This window comes from Antennarius striatus, chromosome 8, assembly GCF_040054535.1.
Source record: "Antennarius striatus isolate MH-2024 chromosome 8, ASM4005453v1, whole genome shotgun sequence".
In the NCBI taxonomy this organism is placed as follows: domain Eukaryota; kingdom Metazoa; phylum Chordata; class Actinopteri; order Lophiiformes; family Antennariidae; genus Antennarius; species Antennarius striatus.
The window spans coordinates 1,901,998-1,926,274 of NC_090783.1; the positions used below are offsets into that span (position 1 = coordinate 1,901,998).

The 24,277-nt window shown below is 47.8% G+C and overlaps 1 protein-coding gene and 1 long non-coding RNA gene across 10 annotated transcripts; one reads left to right on the forward strand and one right to left on the reverse strand.

Annotated features, from left to right (window-relative positions):
* Window positions 1-3,166: 3,166 nt before the first annotated feature.
* On the forward strand, window positions 3,167-24,134 carry myom2a (myomesin 2a). Of its 9 annotated transcripts, none has more exons than XM_068321778.1 (39): window positions 3,167-3,500; window positions 4,065-4,193; window positions 5,480-5,572; window positions 6,344-6,479; window positions 7,064-7,218; window positions 7,309-7,401; window positions 8,085-8,173; window positions 8,244-8,282; window positions 8,362-8,526; window positions 8,616-8,777; window positions 9,234-9,375; window positions 9,458-9,669; window positions 9,745-9,798; window positions 10,842-10,969; window positions 12,377-12,560; window positions 12,669-12,686; window positions 13,164-13,338; window positions 16,621-16,742; window positions 17,002-17,019; window positions 17,268-17,455; window positions 17,533-17,659; window positions 17,772-17,950; window positions 18,021-18,135; window positions 18,301-18,460; window positions 18,829-18,935; window positions 19,014-19,058; window positions 19,128-19,264; window positions 19,373-19,517; window positions 19,628-19,687; window positions 20,596-20,663; window positions 20,742-20,855; window positions 20,940-21,027; window positions 21,104-21,142; window positions 21,440-21,545; window positions 21,956-22,119; window positions 22,205-22,241; window positions 22,327-22,349; window positions 22,623-22,678; window positions 23,121-24,134. In XM_068321778.1, the coding sequence occupies exons 2-39, from the start codon at window positions 4,087-4,089 to the stop codon at window positions 23,664-23,666; spliced, it is 4,596 nt and encodes a 1,531-aa protein (XP_068177879.1). In that variant the 5' UTR covers window positions 3,167-3,500; window positions 4,065-4,086; the 3' UTR covers window positions 23,667-24,134. The 9 variants fall into 9 exon arrangements, with proteins under 9 accessions (XP_068177879.1, XP_068177880.1, XP_068177883.1 ...); XM_068321779.1 differs by having other exon boundaries at window positions 9,458-9,657; XM_068321782.1 differs by lacking the exon at window positions 12,669-12,686.
* LOC137600304 (uncharacterized) lies at window positions 10,978-13,155 on the reverse strand. Its single transcript, XR_011036925.1, has 4 exons — window positions 12,825-13,155; window positions 12,476-12,574; window positions 12,014-12,079; window positions 10,978-11,655 (listed from the first exon to the last, which is right to left on the reverse strand). It is a non-coding gene; the product is annotated as an uncharacterized lncRNA (long non-coding RNA).
* Window positions 24,135-24,277: the final 143 nt, after the last annotated feature.

A 24,277-nucleotide genomic window follows, 5' to 3' on the forward strand; every position in this document is an offset into this window, starting at 1 on the left:
GAAAAGAAAGCTTGTCTGAATCCAACCTGGACGCTAACGCTAGCGCTAACAGGAAGTGCAAACGCTTTAGCTTTAGCTTTAGCTTGGCTCAGAATGCTTGGGTGCTGCGAGGAACACTTCCTGGGAATAATCTGGGAAAAGTGTTGATAATATTCCCTCTTTTTTTAACCCTGAAGGACACAACATGGTTGCTGATGCAGCAAATAACAGCTTAGCTTTCCAGTCAGAGATGAACCCCCCCCCCACCCACAGCCTCCCCCACCCTCCCTGTTACGACACGTCCTCCCCCGTCTGCTGACTCAATGACCTCCTCCTGTCCCCCGCCTGAACACACAGCTGTGATTTAAGACTTCCCTCCTTTCATCCTTCATTCCCTGTCCTTCCCATAATCCCCTTCTCTGTCCCCCCACGCCCCCCATCCAGTCCTTTACCAGCTGCAGACACGAGTAGTTGAATGAAATGAATGGCTTCCCTGTCGTCCCCCCCCCATGTTCCCTCCCCTCCAGTGCCCATAAGAGTTGCTGTAGAGAGAGGAAGAGGAGGGCGTTCCGGGTGTCATGGCGGCTCCAGGGTGACCTTCAGGAACCAGGAACCCCGGAGCTTTGCTTTCATTGGCCAGTTCATGATGAAGGAAAGAAAAAGTTACATCAGGAGATGATTCCAGGACAAAGCCTGGAAAACCCCGCCCAGGATTCCTGATTTCCAACTTTATATTCCAGTGTCTCTGGAATGTTCTTGGGATGAAACAAGTGTCAGCAAGTTGTGATTTAAAAAAAAAATCTGCTTCATATTCATGATTTGGAACTCAGAGAGTTTTCAGCAGGCAGACGCTCCGACGCCCCACAGACGAGGTGAAGAGATCCCGTCATGCTCCAATAACCTCCTTTATTCGCACTACAAACACGTTCAGGGGCCACAGGCCGGAGGTGGAATCCAGGAGAGGGGCCCCAGAGACAGAGACGGGATAGAATACGGACCACTGATTCAGGAATCAGTGGTGTTTCTGCTAAATGACCTCCTCGTTTTTAAGTTATTAGTGTCTTGTCGTGTTGTCCAACAAACACCAGGGGGCGTCTTTTCCATTTAGAATCACTGTAAACACTTACAGATAATTCTAGGTGGTTTGTTTCCGCTGATGGAGGAGGTTCCTCATCAGTTCCTCAACCGACCAGAAGACTTTTCTGCTTCCGAAGCTTCGGCTCCTGTTTTCACGACAAACTTTCTCCTCTGCGTTTAGATAATTACAATAAATTAAATTCTGAAAATGCTGCAGTGTGCATGTTCGGCCAGCATGTGGCGGTGTTTCACATTGAAAATCCTCATCACAGGTTCATGGGCAGAGGACAAACAAACCTAGGGACTGTTTCACAACGCAGGTTTAGTTAAACCCTGGCTTTGTTTATCCTGAAGTGAGGGAAAACCAGGATTTCCGGTTTCACAAAGCGATGAAACTGAACCTCTGGGATTGTTACGATAATAACAAACTCTCTGGAGCTAACCTGGTCGGGAGCAGGGTTTACTCCAGAAACCCAGGGTTTCTGTGTGTGCAGCTACATGTAGATTGACTTTATTAGTCCCCCAAGGGGCAATTGACAGCACATAAAGCAGGATAGGTCTAAAATGTCAAACATGCAATGTAAACGTGAACAGTGTAAACATAAACAATAAACATAAGTAACAGTTTTAAAAAATAATATAAATATGAATACAATAATAAAAAATAAAAAATTTAAATAGAATGTTAAATAATAATTCAAAACCTAGTTATGGTGTGATGAGTCTTACCTGAGCAACAGACTGTAACGTGGTCAGTCACGTAAAGCTTTGCATTAATTGACTTGTCTCCATCCTCTAGCATGTCCACTACATCACTTGTGACTTTGATGTCTTTGAGTCTTTGATGGATTTTTTTGATGTCTTTGAGACTTTGATGGGTTTTTTTGCTGGGAGACAGGGGTTACCCGTGGTAACCGAGGCTGCTGACCTCTTGACACTGAACCGGGCCCCCACCTGGGCTCACTGCTGGACGAGAGGCTGGATGGAGACAGACATCTCCATGACCATGGAGACAGACATCTCCATGACCATGGAGATGAAAGCCCGTTCCCAGCGCTGGCGTCACCTCAGGATGACCCCTGAAAGGGCCTGTCATTGAATTGTGTTGTTTATCATACTATTGCCTCTATTAAAAGAGAATAATGTATTATGTGACTAAAACAGAGAAAATAAAACTTGGATTACCTAAAGACTGTTGTAAGCAGCACAATGCCACAGCTATTGATGTGAGAACTAAAGCAGTTTAGGCTATTATCAAGGAAACCATGCAAAACAAATGATTTCAGTTCTTATATAATATAGGTATACCCATGGGTGTGAATATTTTTCTCAACTGTTTTTTTTACGTGCATATGACAATTTACTCTTTTATTTAAATAACATTAAAAGGTTTAAATAGGTTCCATTATTTAACAGATGTTGATATAGATCATATGTTGCATGTTGCGCGTGTCATTATCAGAACTTAATATGTTGGCACACATTTTCAAGACTTTTTGTGACGTCACAAACGATCCGGTGATGTTAACCCTACTGGTCTTGGACTGGATCTGTGAGACGTTGAAGGTCATTTTGGGCCTTCCCTAAGTATTTCTTGAATACCTTTTAAATTCCAGATTTTGTGGTTTGAAAGGAGAACCAATCCACATTTTAAATTTTTAAAAAAGAATTATGTTCGTTTAATAGAGGAAGTTGTTGTTTTACAAACAGCAGAACCAGGGTTGACCTTTCCTACGACCCCTGAAGACACATGGAAGTCATCCGGACTATAATCACTGGTATCTTTTAGCATCTGATGATTATTAAACCCCCTCTTGGGAGGTTTTATTCAATTAGTGTGATTAAAAATAAGTGCCAGGGTCTTTGTACAGTAAGAGTCGTGGGTATTGCTGGATTAGAGGACTAGATGTTAAAAATAGCTTTACTGTCGCCACAAGTGTTCAGCCAAGGAGGACAGGACGCCTCCAGAATCCTAAAAAGGTCTCACTAGGCTGCCGGAGCTGGGAAACGATCCGAAAACGTCTCTTTGGCTCCGGAATATTTGTGAAACGTTAAAGTGAAGCATTTCAAAGTCTTAGGAAAGAAATAATCCCACAAATAATTGTGTACAAGTTGAATTTAATATGGGTTACTGCTGTGTCAGGACAGTGTGTTGAATTTATTTTCATCATAATCCTTAAACTGATGCAACGAATTTAAACAAAATGAAGTAAGTCAATAAATTTGCACACATAGATGCTCACTCTTCATGTCCAAAGTGAAGAATGAGAAGAAAATTTGGGGGGTAAATGCTATATATAGTCTGAAGTGCCTCCATACAAGGGGTGGAAGGGGGAAGAGCATTCCTCCAGTGAGAGGGTAATATTTTTGTTACCATCAGCAAGTGCTTCCCAAGTGGCATCAGGCTGGTCTGTCGCCGCTTTGCGCTGTTTTATTCTCTTGGGGTAAGTCACTTTTCTTCATATTTGCTTACTAACAGTTTGGTTTGAGCAGAGAAATGAATTCTGGGGAGGGTTATTAGAGCGGGAAGAGAAGACAGGTGCTGTCAGTAGTGGGATAAGTGGAATAATCCACGGATAAGTAGCGGCAGTCAGTTGTAATCTTCCCAAGCGCTGCTTGTTTCACACGCCGGAGCATCTGGAGGTCCTGACCTTCTGCTTGTAACCCGTGTAAATCAGAAGCAATCAAAATGATTTTGTAGAGCTGGAATCAGTCTATGGTATTATCCCGATGTGTTCAATGAAATCCCGAATCTGCAACTCCATATCCTTCGGTTCTCCAGTCGCTATTCATAGAGGTAGAGGTTGTAAGGTGAAACATCTGAGGCGCTGAAGGCCTCCTAAAAACCCAACTTCAACGTCTGGAGTGGAACCAAACCTGGGTTCTGGATCAGTTCGTCCTGTTTACATGAATGAGTGTGTGTGACGACAGGACACACTCCTATTCACATTGTTAACATATGTCTGGTCTCCCCTGGCCCCCCCTCCACCACCGGCGCTCTGGACCAGGTCTCCTTGAAGCGTACCGGTCATGCCTTACAAAGTCACACCCTGGTATAGGAGGAAGCGGGGGACCCAAGTCAAAACCGATTATGCTTGTCAGCACACTCGATCCGTCGTCAAGCATCGAACGGAAAGGTACGGACGTGGAACCCGCTCCCCCCAGCCCCCCGCTTGGCCAGGTGGAGTCACCACCTGGCCGCCATGTTCCTGCTGTGTTCGTTGGGCTCCCGCCTCCACCGCTAGCTTGCTGCTACCTGTTTCAAACGCAATGAAGGCCGATCATGACTACGACACAGTCCGTGCAGCGGATTCATATTTTTTCATTTAATCGGATTTCATTTAATCGGATTGTTGGCTTCAGATACTGTTCTATTTCACTCTCATAGCTTACTTTAGCGGCCTCAGGAATAGGCTAGCAGCTAACACTGGTGGTTGTGCATGCTGTGACTAACACCTGCTGCTATTCTGAGCTTTATATTTTTACTTTTTGACTATTTAATGAAAAATAATAAAGACTTTCTGACCAGATTTGAATTACCTATCATGACGAGTTTTCAGCATCGCTCCTGTGGAATTTAACCAAACAGGTGATTTAACGGTCAAAACGGCGATGGAGGTAGCCGACGATCCAACAAAGGTGGATATCCTTTTCATTGATGCCAATTTCCTGAAGTAATTAATAAATTAAGCAGAAATAATCTCTTCCGGCCAGCAGGGGTCGCCTTTGTTCCAGATCGGAGGTCGTGTGCAACTCAAACAAACGTTTGTAGATGAGTTTTTGCGCTATCCAATGAGTGCTGGTTGCACGGTTTGAGAGCCCAGACCAACAGGCCGATCCAGTTTTCATATTTATTCAGCGGTGCTGCGTCTCGTCCTCCAGTTCCAGTTAGAGAATCAAGACGTCACGTAGAAGATATGAGCCCGCCCAAAGCTGAGGCAGAGGGAGGCAGGCGTTAAAGAAAGCTAAAACACTCATCCAAATGATTAAAGAAATAAATAGTTTTAAAATGAATGCGGTGTCCAGGAGTACTGGGGCTAATGTTGATGCTAATGTTATTGCTGCTTTGCAATTGTTTTCTGTTGGTTGTCTTAGCATGCTCCGTAAAATAGTTGCTAGCTTTATCAGTTGTCATGGCAATACAAGGTAATACTGCCTCTGGGTCAGAGTTTATCTGACCCTCGACCCCGGGTCATCCAGCAGGAAGCTGCCATGTTGGAGCCCCTCCACCTGAAGCACCTGGTGGTCCATCGGTGTCTCAAGAGGTTTAACCTTAAAGCGACAGTGTGTCAAACTTTAACCAGGAACTATTTATCTATTGGAGGATTACAGGAGAATTCTAAAAAAGTTATCTCCAACTTTTAGATCTTGGTGGGTGATTGTTTCATTTCCTGCTTTGTGATGATGGATCTTGTCCCGGCAGGAAATCGAGCTGTAAGTCAGTGAGCCAGGTGCAGGCCCAGGCCACGGAGGCGATGGCGGAACCAGCGTACACCATACCAGAGTTCCGGCAGAGGTGAGCTCTGATTGGCTGCTGTCCGATGCTATTTTAGGTGTAAGGTAACACCGACCTGACTGACCTCAGCTAAGACAGCACATTTCTTTAGCGTTACTGACTTTTGAGTGATGGTCATTGGTTCATTAATCCTGGGATCCGTGAGATCATGATTATTTTGTTGGTGATGATGGAAGCAGCTTGTCTTAAATTTAACGTTAATTGTTTAGTTGGTAATTATTCAGAAGTGTTTTTCACTTTGAAAATATAATCAGCTGAAATATGAAAAAAATCATACAAAATTACCATGGTTGTTGTCACATCCGGTCTATCATTTATAGTCAGTAATCATTTCCTGCGGAGTCATGCATTGTCTCACATTAAGCTGAGTCATTTTTCCCCTACATAGTTTAAATCAATTCTAATTTATATCCATAGATTCTATAATAGGAGGCTCATTGTTTATCAGTGCCTTTTGACTTCGACTTTGACGTTTTGACTTTAAAATCCTTAAATTGCGTATATCCTAAAAGTTATTGAAATTAATTCCTAACTACGATCTACATCCCAAGTATTATAGCATATTAATAATAAATTGAAAGAATAATTTAAAAAATATAAATGAATAAATAGTAATAAAAATAAACATAAAAATAAATAATAATATAAATAAACAAATAAAAAATAAAATAATAAAATAAAATAAAATAAAATTTTTAAACAATGCAAGCTAACCTGAAATGACTCTGGAAGCCACCAAAACCTGAATCCTGCGTTTTCTTGGGTCGGTAGGACTACTGAGGGGACGGAGGAGTACCAGCGAGTGGCTACGAATGTGAGTAAAGGACTGAGTGTGATCCAGGAGGAGATCCACAGGATGAGGATGGTCACCAAAGCTCAAGTGGACAGCCTGGCTATCCAGAGGGAGGTGAGAAGCTAATCATCAGCTCTATCACCAGAAAGCTGACTGATTTCATCAACTTCGCTTCATCAGACTGTAAACAGTTTGTCAGCAGGTTGACGTCAGGGCTAGAAATCTCTACATATGCAGACGACACTCACCTATTTGTCTTTATCGAAACTCTTCTAGATGCTGCTTTAAAAACACTTCCCTTCTTGAGGTCAAAGGTAAACTCTTTCTGGGGTGTGATATCTGATAATTGAAACATGTTTCTGGATGTAATGAAGAAATCTATTGTGAAAGCGATCAATGCTAACCATGAACACGTTGCTAACAGTAGCTGTTCCGCTCCCACAGCCTCAGCCTGACTCAGCCATCTTTATTTATAAGATAATTCTACAGGAATGGTGCTAATGGTTTTATGTCCCGTCTCCTCTTGCTGTTAGAGGACAGATGGATGATGCTGAAGGGACACATCGGGCTCTGATGTTGACTTTGAGTCCCAACAATGACTTCACCGCTAATCTGCAGATTTAAAATGGTGCCAGTGGGGAAATGTGGATGATGACGGTAGCTGGCTAAGATGGTTATGATGATGTCATTTCCTCCAGGTGAAGGAAAGGATGACCAAGAGGACAGATTGGTTGGATGAAATTCCCAAGATGCCGGATTTTGTGTTGGCCCTGCGGCCTCACACGGTGTGGGAGAAAACTCCCATCAAGCTGTTCTGCACCGTGCAGGGAAACCCGAGGCCCGTCGTCAAATGGTCCGAGCGCTTTTAGATTTGACCAGGATTAAACTATAGGACCTCAAATGTTTTTATATCCCCTGTCTGAACATATCTGACTGTCCACAGGTATAAAGGAGGCGTGCCAGTGGACCCGCTGAGCGCCCCGGGAAAGTACAAGATAGAAAACAAGTATGGAGTCCACAGCCTGATCATCAGCAGGTACGAAATGGAGAGATTAAAGTTTAGTTTTCAGGACCAGGTTGTGAGGTGAGGTGTAAAGCTGCTAAGCTAAAATAAATCTCTTCACTTTAATATTTAAAGCCGTATCACTCTATCTTTACTCCTGGCGTCTGGCATTAGAGGACAGAGGTTGGACGCGGCGTTAGATTGAAGGCCCGGCCTGTTGGCGCGCTCGTCTTCCTCGAGACTCCTCAGCTGTTCATGTCGAAGTGCTGACCTTTGCGTCATCCGAGCTGTGAATTCCCCCCACCGCCACCCTTCCTATTCCTCCCCCTTTGAATATCTCCAGTCACATTGTCGTCACATTACATGGTCAGAGGAGTCCTTCAATGACTGTCAGAGAAGAATCAGAAGGTTCTTCAGAGAACCAAACCTTGCATGATTGAAGACGAGTGTTTTTTGAAATAGTTCCATGAAACTTGAAACTGTCATCTGAGAGAAGACACTGGAACTATTGAAAAACGCAGCTCAGTAAAAAGTTTAATATGTATCCTAACAGGATCAGAGAATCGAAAACTAATCAGATGTTTCCTTTTGGGTTGAGACAAAACCACAACTTCATTTCAGCTGTAAAAATGTATCCACGTTTTAACACATTCAACGCGACCTATTAAACATATTATCACCTGACTTCCTGTTTGACACGCCCGTCTGGCCTGCAGGTGCGTTGTGAGCGACACTGCCGAATACAGCGCTGTGGCCACCAACCCACATGGGACGGCTACCAGCATGGCGACCGTTACCGTCAAGAGTAAGCATTGTCCATCTTTACCACGTTGTTCCGTCTTGTGGTTCCGCCTCTGAGTGTCGTTTCTCCTCAGGACCAGCAGGAGGCGGGGAGCTCTGCCACCTGGGGTTAGGTGAGGACAGATGGACCTGGTTTCACCCTGTTAGGGGTTAAAGGTCATGATTAACCAGTGCGTGTCTCCTCTGGTCCAGTTCCCCATCTGACGGAGATCCATCCCAGTAAGCTGGAGATCAGCCTCTTGGACCGTTTCTCCATCAGCTTCGGCCAGGAGGGCGGCGCCATCAGCCTGATGTGCACCATGGTGGTTGTCCCAGACCTCCCCAACGTGCCACCCATCGCCCAATGGTACCGAGACGGTAAGACATGGTCATGTGACCTGACCAGACCACCAACCTGATGCCGCGCCTGTGGTTTCCTACTTCTTCTTCTTCTTCTCTGCAAACAGACAAACTGCTGAAGCCCAGCCAGCTGGTGGAGATGTTCGTGGGCGGAGGGGTCGCCCGTCTCACGCTGCCCCACCTGGCCAAAGACGATGAAGGTCTCTACACCCTCCGCATCTTCACCAAGGACGGGACCGCTGAGCACAGCGCCTACCTGTTCGTCTCAGGTGCGTCAGTCTGAGGGCGTCGAATTGATTGGTTTCATAGGTCTCTGCTGTGGCTTTCAGTTTAATACTAGGGGGCGGAGCTATCCTACCTGCTCAGGTGAACAGATGAGACACCCAACAGACTGGCGACCGTCACACAGCCATGCTGGGAGGTGTTGAGTCAGCATAAACTCAAAAAATGAATTCACCACTAAATTCTACACACAGTCTCCTCCTGTCTGTTTCCTTCCAGTCTGTCTCCTACTGCCTGTCTTCTGTCTGTCTCTTCCTGTCTATGTCTTTCTGTCTGTCTCTTCCTGTCTGTCCTCTCCTACCTGTCTTCTGTCCACTTGTCCACCCTCACTGGTTGGACTAGTGGACGGACTGTCAACGATTCTTGTTGGGTTGGAATGATCATCCAACCTCCTCTCCTCCATCTTCCTCCCTTCCTCCCTACCTCATGTCTTCCTCCTCCAGACGCCGCTCCATCTGCGCCCGGGGCCCCTGGCGCCCCCATGAGCGTGAAGGCCTACGACGTCAACGCCGACTACGTCCTGGTTGCCTGGAAACCACCCAACACTGTCAACGAGGCGGCGATCACCGGTTACTTCGTGGACCGGTGAGTCGGCGCTGGAAAGGCTTTGTTTTCATAGCAAAACCAACATGGCAGGGAAATGACCACAAGAACTTCCTGTTTGAAGGTGTGAAGCCGGCGGCGACACCTGGGTCCAGTGCAATGACGCCCCGGTGAAGGTGTGCAAATACCCGGTGCACGGCCTGAGCGTGGGTCACTCCTACCACTTCCGGGTCCGGGCGGTGAACAGCGCTGGCATCAGCAGGCCATCCCGCAAGTCGGACAAGGTGACGGCTCTGGACGCCGCTGAGAACGAGAGGCTGCAAGGTAAAGAGGAAGGTAAATACCCAATCCGAACCGGAAGTAGAGGTCTGGATGAGTTCTGATGGGTCTGTTGTTGTTTCCCCGCGACAGTGATTAAAATCGAAGGGAAGTATGACATAGTGATCAAAGACGACGACCTGGAAGGTACGCTAGAAGAGAAACTGATCCGGGTTCAGTGGTTTGATCCTAATCCTTCACCGACCCTAACAACACCCCTCCTCATCAGCATTTAATGCCTTAAATATGAATCCTTCATTATCATCATCATTACACCTTCATATTCATACCTTAAGTCGTCTTTGTTCAATCTACATAAGCCTGAGAGGCCACTTTCAAAATGTCTAGAAAACTGCCTTCTTGTGCCGTTAGAGGTCACCATGGAGTGTCATCCTTTTTCCCCTTTTTTAGATGAATACTCACATTTGTTTGGGAAAGATTTTTATGCTGGATGCCCTTCCCGCCCCAACCCTTTGCATTTATCCGGGCTTGGGGCCTTGGGCAGCATACATGCACTCTACCACGGAGGTACAATCACTAAATTTGACTAGAAACAAAACATTTTTTAAATTAAAATTTAGTCTCTTTTTTTTAAATAAATTTTGACTCTAGTTTTTTTCATCACAAACAAGAACAAACATTTTTAAATTTCTCACACTTCATCTGTACGCTTGTTTACTTTGGACATAAATCTGTTCTTTAATCCTCCTGGATGTGAAGATGAAACACATGAATTAACTCAAATATTAAAATTAGAACATTTTCAGAAAACAAGACAAATCTAAACAAGACAATCAAACTAAACTTTAACAATTATAAAAACCCTTAACGCCTGCAGCCACCCTTCACCTCCCCCAGTTACCGGTTGATCTTCGATGTAACTCCGGCTCCTCTAATCGATTTATTTAATTCAAGCAACAGTTTTGTGTTGATTTTCACTTCTTTAAAACAAACCTTTAACACCAAACTAAAATCGCTTCGCCGCCGTTTGGTGCTCAAGACTTTTGCAGAAGTCCCACATTGACGTGTTTTAGTCTGGTTGACCTGATAAATCTCAGGAAGGCGATTCTTTTCCATAGAATTTTTCCCATCAGTCAAAACGTGGTCGGTCACATGATCAGGGACTTCTGCAACGGGCGCCGCTTTTTGTTCTTGAGCCTGAACACAGGTCACTCCCATCCACAACTCAGGCTATGTCACCATCCCCGGGGAGCCCACCGACCTGCACGCATCCGAGGTGTTCAAATCCTACGTGGTGCTGAGCTGGAAGCCCCCCAGCCCCCGCGGGCGCGCGCCGCTGTGGTACGTCATCGAGAAGGTGTGTTGCGTCAGCGTGTGCCATCCATCTCCATCGGCGTGAGACACTAAAAACTCGCCGCGTGTGTCGTCAGAATACAGGTGGTCCTCAAGATACGAACATTCGTAGATATGAACAACCGCATGTAGCCATGTCCAACAACTGTAGTTCCCCTTTCTGCCACAAGAGATCTCACAATCAGTGAACAGCCTGCTTTGATGTCAGACTTCCTGTGGTCTTTTGGTCTTTCCTGTTGGCATCATCTGGAACGTTTCCTCCTTCGTTTTTCCATAACTCTGTGAACTTCTGCAGGGGAAACAAACCCAGAATGCATTTCTGTTCATGGAGACGTTCACCAACATCGAGACTGAAGATAATTCAGGGCAGGTTGAAAGTTAGAGCAGGAATATAGTTCTGTTACCACCTGCTGTTCACATTTGCTCATTATAGATGGGGTCGTCCTCCTGTAGGAACTAGATGATGTAGGAACCGATGTTGTCCTCCTGTAGGAACTAGATGATGTAGGAACCAATGTTGTCCTCCTGTAGGAACTAGATGATGTAGGAACCAATGTTGTCCTCCTGTAGGAACTAAATGATGTAGGAACCAATGTTGTCCTCCTGTAGGAACTAGATGATGTAGGAACCAATGTTGTCCTCCTGTAGGAACTAGATGATGTAGGAACCAATGTTGTCCTCCTGTAGGAACTAAATGATGAAGGAACCAATGTTGGCCGGGTCAGGTTTCTGCTGGAAGCATTAACTGACGCTAACGCTGAACTCTGAATGTATTGGTGGAGTTAACCAAGATCTTAATTAAAGCTTGGCTTAGCTTAGCTTAGCTTCCTCACCCCAGGAAAAAATTAATTCAGCAGAGGGGAAATGTTAAAGTTACATTACAGTACTACAATAATTTATTTATTCTGTGTTGTTTTCATGTCCTGTAATTGTCTCTGGTCAGTCTTAGGGAATAGAACTGTAGTATTTGGTAGTAACAACATTTAAGTGATCTCAATGAATAAAAATAACATTTAATGAATAAAAACTTACAAACAATTCAACTTACAAACAACTTCTAGGAACCAGTTGTGTTCATAGGTTGAGGACTACCTGTGTGCCCAGTTCCAGAGATCTGCAGACATACGATTTAAAATGTTGTGTTGTTTCATTTAACACACATCTAACGGCCACGCCTACTTTTTACCTGTTTGTATGAACTTAAATCACAATTTCATGTAAATTCTGGTTTATTATTATGATCAGGACGTCAGTCTGGAATCTGATCGGCTAATAGGATGTTAATTCAAACCATTAACTGACTAATCAACACACAAACTCCGATGACGTCATACAACCTCCCTGACGAGGGTGTCTTTCTGGCGGCTGTTCCTTCTCTTGCCCCACCCCTTCCCTCCCCGACTCTCCGCAGTGCATAGCCGGCACTGGGGCGTGGCAACGGATCAACACCGCCGTCAAACTGCACTCCCCGCGTTACCCGGTTTTTGATTTGCAAGACGGGCATAAGTACCAGTTCAGGGTGTATTCAGTCAACATGTACGGTTCCAGCGAGGCGTCGGCACCGTCCGGGCCAGTCCAGAAGGTCGATGAGGACGGTAAGGCCTGAGATCTGTGATGAAGAGCAGTACACGCAAATTCACCACACAACATGGACTACAAACATGGCCGCCTCACCTGACCTCTTTGTTTTTAACATGTTGTAGGGGCAGAGGTGCCGATCGGTACGTACATGCTAATAAAAACATGCTTCTCTGTTCACTGTGTGACCTCACCTGTAGATACCTGTAGTATTAATTTAATGTCACACCTACTGAGAGCCCCGCCCCACAATCAGCGCTCACCTTTCACTGAAAACACACCTGTGATGGCTTCATGCTGCGCTAGCACCAGCAGGGAGGCAGATGAGGGAAAGGGTTGCACTCTAAGGCGTGTGCACATCGAGGTGAAGGTAGCCAATCACAGAGACCCTGTGCTAGCAAGGAACAAGAGGCTAAAACATCGCTAGACGACTTTACAAGGAGGAGGCAAACTGTTAACGATTATGACACGAAACAGAGATGTTTTTATTTATAGCAGTAAAGTTTTTAAAAGGCCACATCCTCATTTGGACATGTAACAGGTGTATAATGTAAAGTGGCATCCCAATGCTAATGCCAAAGTTTAGCGCTGACGTATAAGAATTGTTTTTCCCTGAACAGGTGTGCCCTCGGCCCCCGGTCAGGTTGTCGCTACCAGAAATACCAAGTCGTCCGTGTTCGTCCAGTGGGAGGCGCCCAAAGTTCCCAAGAACCTCATTGGCTACTACATTGATGGGCGTGTCGTCGGAGCCAAGGAGTGGTTCCCCTGCAACCACAAACCCTTCAGACACAACCGGTAGGTATCCACAACTAATTGCAGTTTGCGTTGTGGGTCATTTAGTGGAGTGTGTGTGCATGTTTTTTTTTAAAGAAATTAAAAAAAACATGACGAATTTAATTTTTAGTTTTGTATAAAAACACAAATAAATTTTTAAAAATGAGGCATTTCCCCTTTTCATGCTCAAAAGTATCAATTTCATGCTCAGTGTGAGCTGGGCGGTGGCCGAAGGCAGGGACCTTGGCGATCCGATCCCCGGCTACAGAAGCTGGCTCTTGGGACGTGGAATGTCACCTCTCTGGCAGGGAAGGAGCCTGAGCTGGTGTGTGAGGTTGAGAAGTTCCGACTAGATATAGTCGGGCTCACCTCCACACACAGTTTGGGCTCTGGTACCAGTCCTCTCCAGAGGGGTTGGACTCTCTTCCACTCTGGAGTTGCCCATGGTGAGAGACGCCGAGCAGGTTTGGGTATACTTATAGCCCCCCGGCTTGGTGCCTGTACGTTGGGGTTCACCCCGGTGGACGAGAGGGTAGCCTCCCTCCGCCTTCGGGTGGGGGGCCGGGTCCTGACTGTTGTTTGTGCGTATGCACCAAACAGCAGTTCAGAGTATCCACCCTTTTTGGAGTCCTTGGAGGGGGTGCTGGAGAGCGCTCCCACTGGGGACTCCATCGTTCTGCTGGGGGACTTCAATGCTCACGTGGGCAATGACAGTGAGACCTGGAAGGGTGTGATTGGGAGGAACGGCCCCCCCGATCAGAACCCGAGCGGTGTTCAGTTGTTGGACTTCTGTGCTTGTCACGGACTGTCCATAACGAACACCATGTTCAGACATAAGGGTGTCCATATGTGCACTTGGCACCAGGACACCCTAGGCCGCAGTTCGATGATCGACTTTGTGGTCGTGTCATCGGACTTGCGGCCGCATGTCTTGGACACTCGGGTGAAGAGAGGGGCGGAGCTGTCAACCGATCACCACCTGGTGGTGTGTTGGCTCCGATGGTGGGGGAAGATGCCGGTCCGACCTGGCAGACCCAAACGTATTGTGAGGGTCTGCTGGGAACGCCTGGCGGAATCCCCTGTCAGAAGGAGTTTCAACTCCCACCTCCGGCAGAACTTCACTCACGTTCCGGGGGAGGCGGGGGACATTGAGTCTGAGTGGACCATGTTCCGCGCCTCCATTGTCGAGGCGGCCGACCGCAGCTGCGGCCGTAAGGTGGTCGGTGCCTGTCGTGGCGGCAACCCCAGAACCCGTTGGTGGACATCAGCGGTAAGGGATGCCGTCAAGCTGAAGAAGGAGTCCTATCGGGCCTTTTTGGCCTGTGGGACTCCTGAAGCAGCTGATAGGTACCGGCAGGCCAAGCGGAATGCGGCTTTGGTGGTTGCTGAGGCAAAAACCCGGGCGTGGGAGGAGTTCGGTGAGGCCTTGGAGGACGACTTCAAGACGGCTTCGAAGAGATTCTGGTCCACCATCAGGCGTCTCGGGAGGGGGAAGCAGTGCAGCATCCACACTGTATATAGTGGGGATGGGGAGCTGCTGACCTCAACTCGGGACGTTGTGACTCGGTGGGGAGAATACTTCGAAGACCTCCTCAATCCCGCAGACACGCCTTCCCATGAGGAAGCAGAGTCTGGGTTCTCTGAGGCGGGCTCTCCTATCTCTGGGGTTGAGGTCGCCGAGGTAGTTAAAAAGCTCCTCGGCGGCAGGGCCCCGGGGGTGGATGAGATCCGCCCGGAGTTCCTAAAGGCTCTGGATGTTGTGGGGCTGTCCTGGTTGACACGCCTCTGCAACATCGCGTGGACTTCGGGGACAGTGCCTCTGGATTGGCAGACTGGGGTGGTGGTCCCCCTTTTTAAGAAGGGGGACAGGAGGGTGTGCTCCAACTACAGGGGCATCACACTCCTCAGCCTCCCTGGTAAGGTCTATTCAGGGGTTCTGGAGAGGAGGGTCCGTCGGGAAGTCGAATCTCGGATTCAGGAGGAGCAGTGTGGTTTTCGTCCTGGCCGTGGAACAGTGGACCAGCTCTACACCCTCCGCAGGGTCCTTGAGGGGGCATGGGAGTTCGCCCAACCAGTCTACATGTGTTTTGTGGACTTGGAGAAGGCGTTCGACCGTGTTCCTCGGGGGGTTCTGTGGGGGGTGCTTCGGGAGTATGGGGTACCGGACCCCTTGATAAGGGCTGTTCGGTCCCTGTACGACCAATGTCAGAGTTTGGTCCGCGTTGCCGGCAGTAAGTCGGATTCGTTTCCAGTGAGGGTTGGACTCCGCCAAGGCTGCCCTTTGTCACCGATTCTGTTCATAACTTTTATGGACAGAATTTCTAGGCGCAGCCAAGGCGTTGAGGGTGTCCGGTTTGGTGGCCTCAGTATCGCGTCTCTGCTTTTTGCAGACGACGTGGTGCTGTTGGCTTCATCAAGCCGTGATCTCCAACTCTCACTGGAACGGTTCGCAGCCGAGTGTGAAGCGGTTGGGATGAGAATCAGCACCTCCAAATCTGAGACCATGGTCCTCAGTCGGAAAAGGGTGGAGTGCCCTCTCCAGGTTGGGGATGAGATCCTGCCCCAAGTGGAGGAGTTCAAGTATCTTGGGGTCTCGTTCACGAGTGAGGGTACAATGGAACGGGAGATCGACAGGCGGATCGGTGCAGCGTCTGCAGTGATGCGGACTCTGTATCGGTCTGTCGTGGTGAAGAAGGAGCTGAGCCGAAAGGCAAAGCTCTCGATTTACCGGTCGATCTACGTTCCTACCCTCACCTATGGTCACGAGCTATGGGTCGTGACCGAAAGAACGAGATCCCGGATACAAGCGGCCGAAATGAGTTTCCTCCGTAGGGTGTCCGGACTCTCCCTTAGAGATAGGGTGAGGAGTTCGGCCATCCGGGAGGGACTCAGAGTCGAGCCGCTGCTCCTCCGCATCGAGAGGAGCCAGATGAGGTGGCTCGGGCATCTGGTTAGGATGCCTCCTGGACGCCTCCCTGGTGAGGTGTTCCGGGCACGTCCTACCGGGAGGAGGCCCCGGGGAAGACCCAGGACACGCTGGAGAGACTATGTCTCCCGGCTGGCCTGGGAACGCCTTGGGATTCTCCCGGAGGAGCTGGATGAAGTGGCTAGGGAGAGGGAAGTCTGGGCTTCCCTGCTTAAGCTGCTGCCCCCGCGACCCGACCCCGGATAAGCGGAAGAGAATGGATGGATGGATGGATGGGATTGACATATTAGTTATTTTATCAGTTCTGAAAATTAATCTGAAATCTTTATATAAAATTATATCTTCACAGAACTAAAATTATCTTGTCCTTGTTTCAGGTTTGTGGTGCACGGCCTCACCCCCGGAGAGAGCTACGTGTTTCGCGTCCAGGCCGTCAACATCTTCGGCCTCAGTGACGAGTCTCAGGAGTCCTCCCCCATCGCCGTGGAGCCAGCGCTTGGTGAGGGCCGCGTCCCATTTCTGATAAATAAACGAAGCAGTTTAAAAGGAAGCTCTCAGGTTCTGTAGAAAGTGTTTCCTAAAGTGCAGCACCATAGCGATGAAACCTCCAAGCTAATAGCATTAGCACGCACCCTGGCTGAGGTGAGAGCGTGAGCTAACGGGCAAACTTTTAGTTTTCCCATCATCCTCAGGGTGGAGAGATGATGTTTAAGTGTCACATGGTTGATATGTGATGTTTATTTCATTGCTTCGTCCAGGTAAAGGGGTGGAGTATGGTACGTATGACGTCCCCACCTGACTTACCCACCGCTCCGTTTGTCCACTTTCACTCTGCTTCACGGGTTTTGATCACTGTTTATTTCCAGTTTCACCTTAAACTGCTTAAAAGTCATTAAATCACGGCTGACATGTATGCTCACAGTTACCTGGATTGAGCACAGGTGTAGTTTTGTGCTGGTACTCTCTCTAAGGACCCTGGTTAACCGTCCCCTGCATTAACCCTAAAACATCGTGTGTGATGCAGCAACTCCTAGCGCTCCCTTCGGCATTACAATGCTGAGCTCCGATGGTTCCTCCATCACTCTGGCCTGGAAGAGTCCCAAACACTGCGGCGGCTCCAAGGTCAGCGCCTACTACATCGACAGACGGGACGCCGATGGCCTGGTGTGGAAGGAGGTCAACCTGGAGGCCGTCACCGAGAGGGTCTGCACCGTAAGTGGCATTTCGTAAACCGTTCACTGTCCGTTAAATCACGCGGTTATCACCTTTGGCTCTCTCTGCAACCTCAGGTCGACAACCTGACAGAGGGAAACTTCTACGAATTCAAGGTGCAGGCCGCCAACATGGCCGGCGTGGGAGTGCCCTCAGTTCCCAGTGCTCCAATGAAATGTGAAGCTTGGAACATGGAGGAACCAGGTAGGAGGGTCATATCTGCTGCTCGGATAACGCAACACTGTCCGCCAGGTTCAAGGTTATATCTCTCATTATTGGATTGTTGAAGTAGGTGTCCATTTCTTTGTACCATCAGGTCCCGCCTACGACTTGAGCTTCAGTGAAGTTAGGAGTCACTCCCTGGTCATCCTGTGGAAGGCACCGTTCTACACCGGAGCATCTGCAGTCACTGGATATTTCGTTGACATGGCCAAAAAGGGTTCCTCAGAGTTCACAACTCTGAACGAGGAAGCCGTGAGCCACCGTTACCTGCAGGTAGGAGACCGACCGTCCACAAGTGATTCTGTAGTCACGTTTGATACAAGTAAAAACCGCCTCCGTGCAGGTCAGTGGTCTGGAGGAAGGCGAAACCTATGTGTTCAGAGTCCGAGCCGTCAACACTAAAGGTGTCGGAAAAGCGTCCCAGGTGTCCGAACCAGTCTGCGCCAGAGCTCTTCCAGGTAGCTGGTCATGGTTGACATCTATACTGCCATAAAAATACCCACCGTCACATCGGCGGATGTGTCGTATAACAGTGGTCGTATCCGATTACAGGCCTGTTGGTTTATGTCAGTGTGTATTTTTCAGTGTTATTGTGTGAATCCTTACTTCAGCATTGTTCTCAGGCACCAAGGAGATTGAGGCGGGTGTGGACGAGGAAACCGGAGACATCTTCCTGTCACTCGAGGCTTGCGAGATCTGTGAAGAGTCCAAGTTTGTGTGGTCAAAGAACTACAAACCAATTGGCGACTGCCCCAGAGTGTCTGTCACATCAAAGGGCAGAACGTAAGCTGGATAAAGACCATCTTATCAAGGATAGTTTTTTTAAATGGTTAAGAGGAGTTTCTGATGTAGGAGTAAGAGAAAAACGGGAACACATTCCCTTTAGTCCTGGTATCATTGTTCTGGTCTGGTTTGCTCAGGATTGGGAATGTTCTCTCAAAGCTCTGGAGTTTCACTTTTCCAAAGCCAGCTACCATTGATAATTCTGAATCGGAGTTAAGAAAAGACTTTCCTGTAAAGAATTGCACTTGCTTGGATCGGTGTCAAATCCTCTAGGAAGTTTTTCCTCCATTTGCTACATGGATGACCCTTTCAATCTTTAGAAATTAAAGTTGTTCAATGTATTAGCAGCTGCTGTGTTTGCTCCTCAGCTCCAGACTGACCTTTACCAACCCAGACAAAGACGATTTGGGCAAATACTCCGTTGTCGTCACCGACACCGACGGAGTCTCTGCTAGCCACACTCTGACTGAAGATGGTGGGTCCATGAATAGATTCAGGAAACTGTTGAGAGATGGGTTTCTGTTTGTTGCTTATGTTTCCTTGTCTTCCATAGCCTTGAACACCATGCTGGAGCTGAGCCACGCCATCAGGCACCCCGGTGAGTATGATTCCCCCTTCAGCAGCATTGTTTCACACATTTCTAATCTACGTTTCCAACCTTGTGCAGTTGTTCCTCTGAAGCATGGCCTGAACTATGAGATCCTGGAGAAGGGTCACGTCCGCTTCTGGCTGCAGGCCGTGAAGCTTTCCCCTTCCGTGTCCTACAGGTTCATCGTCAACGACAAGGAGGTCACCAGCGGAGAGGTAGCGCCTTGGATAGTCCGACCACCTTTACTCCACATCTGTTCCAGAAGCTTCATTCATTAATTTCTAGACCTCTGCATTTACCGCGGTTATAAATCTTCCTCTCAGGGTCAGAAGATCAGCCACGATGTGGCCACAGGAGTCATCCAGATGACGGTGGACCTGTTCACCAGAGCCAACGAAGGAACCTACACGGTCCAGATCCACGACGGCAAAGCCAAAACCCAGAGCTCCCTGGTGCTGGTGGGAGACGGTAAGGCCCCCTTAGCCTAAGCCGAACCTTCAGCCTCACTGTGAGCCATGATCAAATACTTTTATGCCACTGATAATGATGGGATTGAACAAGAAATGCTTCTGTTGCAGTTTTCAAAGCTGCCCTGAAGGAGGCCGAGTTCCAGAGGAAGGAGCACATCAGGAAGCAAGGTGATGACACACAACAATAAAACCTCACGCCCCGCCGAACCAGCTTATGTCAGTGTGTGTTTGTTAGCAGAGGAGCTCACAAAGCTGTCAACAAGCAGGAAGTAAAATGAAGCCAAGGGCAAAGAAAGCAGTCGTTAATGTCTGGTTTGAATGAAGCTCAGTTTAAGGAGTTGTTGACAGTATGTCCACAGATATTCGTTGAGTTAGCCAGGTGGAGTCATCTCCATAGCACAGAAGAGAAGCGGATAAAAATGTTATTGTAAAATCTGTGGCGATAAATTCTTTGTTTGTGTCTCAGATTAGCATCTTTTGGTAAACACAGGTAAACTTAGTTTACGCCATAAATTGGTTCCAGGAGACGTGATGTAAGTTGAAAAACGACCTAAGTTTAATTAATTAGTCTCCAGACTAAAGTGAAGATAACCATTTCCAGTTTTGCACTGAACTTTATGTATATTTAATTAATTAATTCATTCATTTTCACGTACCGCTGCTGTATCCGCCGTAGCGGGTCACGGGGAGCTGGAGCCTATCTCAGCTGGCATAGGGCGTGAGGCAGGGGACACTCCGGGCACGACGCCAATGCACCGCGTTTATATTTAATTATGATAGTTAATATGAATCTATTTTAATATGATAAACAATTCAATTTTATTTTTTAATATAGTACAGAAATAACATCGCTATTTCATCTTAAGCCTCTTCCGCGTTACGAGTCCCTACGAGCTAATAATATGATATTGTATGTTTATATTGTACTTGTATTTCTATCGATTAATTAAGGCTAATGCCATTAAGATGACGTAGACTACTACCTGGTCACCAATGAGGACCTGGTGGTGGGCGGTCTCTCGGTCCGACAAGCAAGTATCCTGTCCAATCACATCAGTTATTTCTGACTGTTTCAGGCCCACATTTCTCGGAGTATCTGTACTTCACCATCGCGGATGACTGTACCGTGATGCTGGCCTGCAAGGTAAGTTTGAACTCTTCTTCCTTCCTGTCGATCCGGGTGAACTTCCTGTCAGGAAAACTAATCATGTGTCCATGTCAGGTGGCCAACGTCCAGAAGGACACAGCTTTCCGTTGGTACAAGGAGGAAGACGAAATCGTTCCTGAAACTCCTCCCAACGTCATGTCGGGCGCCTGCGCTCTTCCCATCCCTCTGGTAATGCCGGCGTCGCTCACCTGTGGATCAAGTCACATGACCGGACGGTAAACCTCATTCCCACTATGATCTGTTTGTTCTCAGTTCTCCAGAAAGGATCAGGGCGTCTACAAGGCCGTCCTGAGCGACAACAGAGGAAAGGACACGTCTACGTTCGACATCTCAGGCCAAGGTGTGCCCTGAGGGGGGAGAGGGCAGGGCTTTTTATTATAATGGACCCCCCTTAATTACTTTGTGTTTGTTTTCAGCATTTGATGACATCATCAACGCCATCGCCCAGATCGCAGGTGAGTTGTGATATCATATCAAACATCGTCTCTTTGGATGTTTTTGATTGGCTTCTACTCGGTGTGAGAAGGGGCGTGGCCTGAGTGCTGCATATACTTAACAATGAAGGAGCGGAGCCTGGGTCAGCCAATCGGATTCAGCCGATGCCCCTTTCTGGAGCGGATGTTGTGATATTGACAGTGAAGTTTCTCCTGACTTTGAATCCATCACTTCCCCACCGCTGCATGCAACTTAAGGTGTTGGGGTGAACATGCAGCCCTTAAATGCAACTTTTAACCCCACCTCCTTTCCCACAGGTGCGTCAGCCTCCGAGTTGGTGCTGCAGTGCACCCCCGAGGGCATCCGGCTCCAGTGCTACATGAGCTACTACACAGAGGAGATGAAGACGGTCTGGAAACACAAGTAAGCTTCCAATCAGTGTGACTCCGCCTCCAAATATTTACTCATAATGACATCATCGCATTGGTATATTTGCATGCGGATAAAACATTTCCGCTTGTGGAAAGGTCCAGCGGATGATATTTTTGTTTCAGTCAATTAATTTTTGAACTGAAACAGATTTTGATTGTTGGATATATCTGAATTTATAATTTATTAATATAACATCCAATCACACCTTAAAGGACGGTCCGTGAAAATATCATCGTTTATCGACGTTAAATCTGTCTACAAAAGGTTGGGGAGCACTGGGTTACATCACATGACTGCTTAGTGATAATGATAATATTGATGTCACCTCGTTTGACCTCAACTGACCTAGTCTGACCTCGTCCAGTGTCGTTCGGTAACCTGTGGTGACTCTGACCCTGCAGGGAGAGTAAGATCGCCTCTTCTGAGAAGATGAGGATCGGCGGTACGGCGGAGATGGCCTGGATGCAGATCTGCGACCCGACTGACAAGGAGAAGGGCAACTACTCCATTGAGATCTCCGACGGCGTGAAGACCCACACCAGGACCTTTGACCTCTCCGGACAAGGTACCCACCTTTGATCTGACGAGTCCATCTCTGTTTGATTGAGAATTTGTTTTCACTGGTCATGAGATTCTTTGTCCGTCCTCAGCGTACACCGACGCCTACGAGGAGTACCTGAGACTGAAGTAAGTCTTTACAAAATGGCTGAACTCGTGTCCCTGGGCTGCGCCGGCTTCTACTAATCACACCCGTGTTCGTCTTTGTTCCTAGGGCGGCTGCATTCGCTGAGAAGAGTGAGTACATCTTCATCTGTCGGCCTGACACGCTGCATACATCATCATCACGTCGTCATGACAGCGCTCGGGCCCCTGGAGCATTCTGAACATTTTTACACCGGCGTCGCGTCAGGAGGAGTTCCACATTCCTCGTCTGTTGGAAATATCCCAGTGTTGTTTCCGGAGATGTCACAAACACACACACACACACACACACACACACACACACGTAAACACACACACACACACACACATTTTCCTGTCCTCATGCTGTTTGTCGTCTCTCCTCAGACCGCGGCAGAGTAGTGGGAGGTCTGCCTGATGTGGTCACCATCATGGAGGAGAAGGTGAGGAAGCACATAGTCTAAAGTCCAGCTGCCTTCTGATATTTAATCTGGGCGTAACACAAGGTGTGAGTCAGGTGTGTTTGGTCTGCTCATATTAAACCAATCATTTTCCTTTAAAAGCTGATGATTGGTCATGTGACCAGGAAAAGTACATTTATTTCCTAAAGGGATGGATGGATTTTTATCACTGTGAATCAAGTTGCATCATAAAGCAGGTAGAATTTGCTCAGTTGTCATAGAGACGGCTCTCCTGGTATGAGATTCAGTTTCAGGACCTCAAGTTTGTCCAATAAATCGAAAAGACGATAAATCGATTGGTTCTTTATTTGTAGGAACTGCTCTCAGATCAGATTCACGTCCTTTTCTGGGTGTTTCTTGATTTTCGGGTCTTTATGTGTCCGTCAGGCACTTTTGACCTGAATTGTTTCTGGACTCCCAACAGTCTCTGAGCCTGACCTGCACCGTTTGGGGCGAGCCAACCCCTGAGGTCACCTGGTTTAAGAATGAGCAGGAAGTCGCCTCCAACGAGCACACCAAGGTCACGTTCGACGGGGGCAAGTTCGCCAGCCTCGTCATCAACAAAGTCACCCCAGACGACTCCGGGAAGTACAGCATCAACGTCCGCAACAAGTATGGCGGGGAGTTCGTAGAGATCACCGTCAGCGTCTACCGGCATGGGGAGCAGATTCCAGAGCCCAAACTGGGGCAAGCCAAGACCCCAACCGCCACACCGGCTGCCACACCTGCTGCGACACCAGTCCCCAAGTCCCCAGCTCCCCCTTCCAAGACCCCAACCCCGACCCCTTCGAAGTCCCAGACCCCGGCGCCGTCCATGAAGAGTCCGACTCCAGCTTCTACCCCCTCTTCCACCCCAGTCCCCAAATCTCCAACTCCATCCCAAAGGTCTCCAACCCCGGCTTCGTCCCGCGGCGCCAAGTCACCCACCCCAACTAGATCCATTAAGTCTCCAACCCCACCCAGGAAGTAGACGGCGGTGTTGACGCCTAATTTATAGCACGAGTGTGAAACCATGTTTGAGTTGATGTAGACATAGTCAAAGCTAGAACCCTTCTGGGAAGACCTACGAGTAGGTTCTGTTCAGGTCATTCACTACTTTAAATCCCCGGATAGACGTTCATGTTGTAAAGCTGCACCTTCCACTAGGCTACAATAGTGGGACGCCTGTATACATTTTTTGGGGGGTGTTAAGGGATGATTCCTGTTTGATTTGAGTCACGTCAATAGAAAGAAGTCAGAGGTCAGACCACACAAGGTCTTTAACCCAGAATCATCCTTTAAACTGGGCGAGCTGGGAGTGAACTGGGGGGTCTACTGCCTGCAAATGGGTGCAAGGGTTCCTACATGTGTCCCATGAATAAAGACATGTTGACCCGCCCCCAGAGTCTTTCTGTCTCCCGGTGCTTTGTGACAGCAATAAAGTCGACTTATCAACCTCCGCCTGTTGTTTTTGTGAGTAATCTCTCTTACCCAGATACGTCAAGAGGCAACAAAAAAAATGTGCGCACATCCAACCTCTTCTGCATAGGTAAACAAACCTGCTCCTACCATCCAGGTGAGCCGAGGTGGGCGGGGTTCGCA

What these genes read in the sequence shown, in the direction of transcription:
- myom2a (XM_068321778.1), top strand. Translation starts at nt 4,087, where the DNA reads ATGCCTTACAAAGTCACACCCTGGTATAGGAGGAAGCGGGGGACCCAA. An exon ending in TGTGGTACGTCATCGAGAAG is followed by an intron (nt 10,970 to 12,376) that starts GTGTGTTGCGTC and finishes GACTCTCCGCAG; the next exon opens with TGCATAGCCGGCACTGGGGC. An exon ending in CTGCGCCAGAGCTCTTCCAG is followed by an intron (nt 18,136 to 18,300) that starts GTAGCTGGTCAT and finishes CATTGTTCTCAG; the next exon opens with GCACCAAGGAGATTGAGGCG.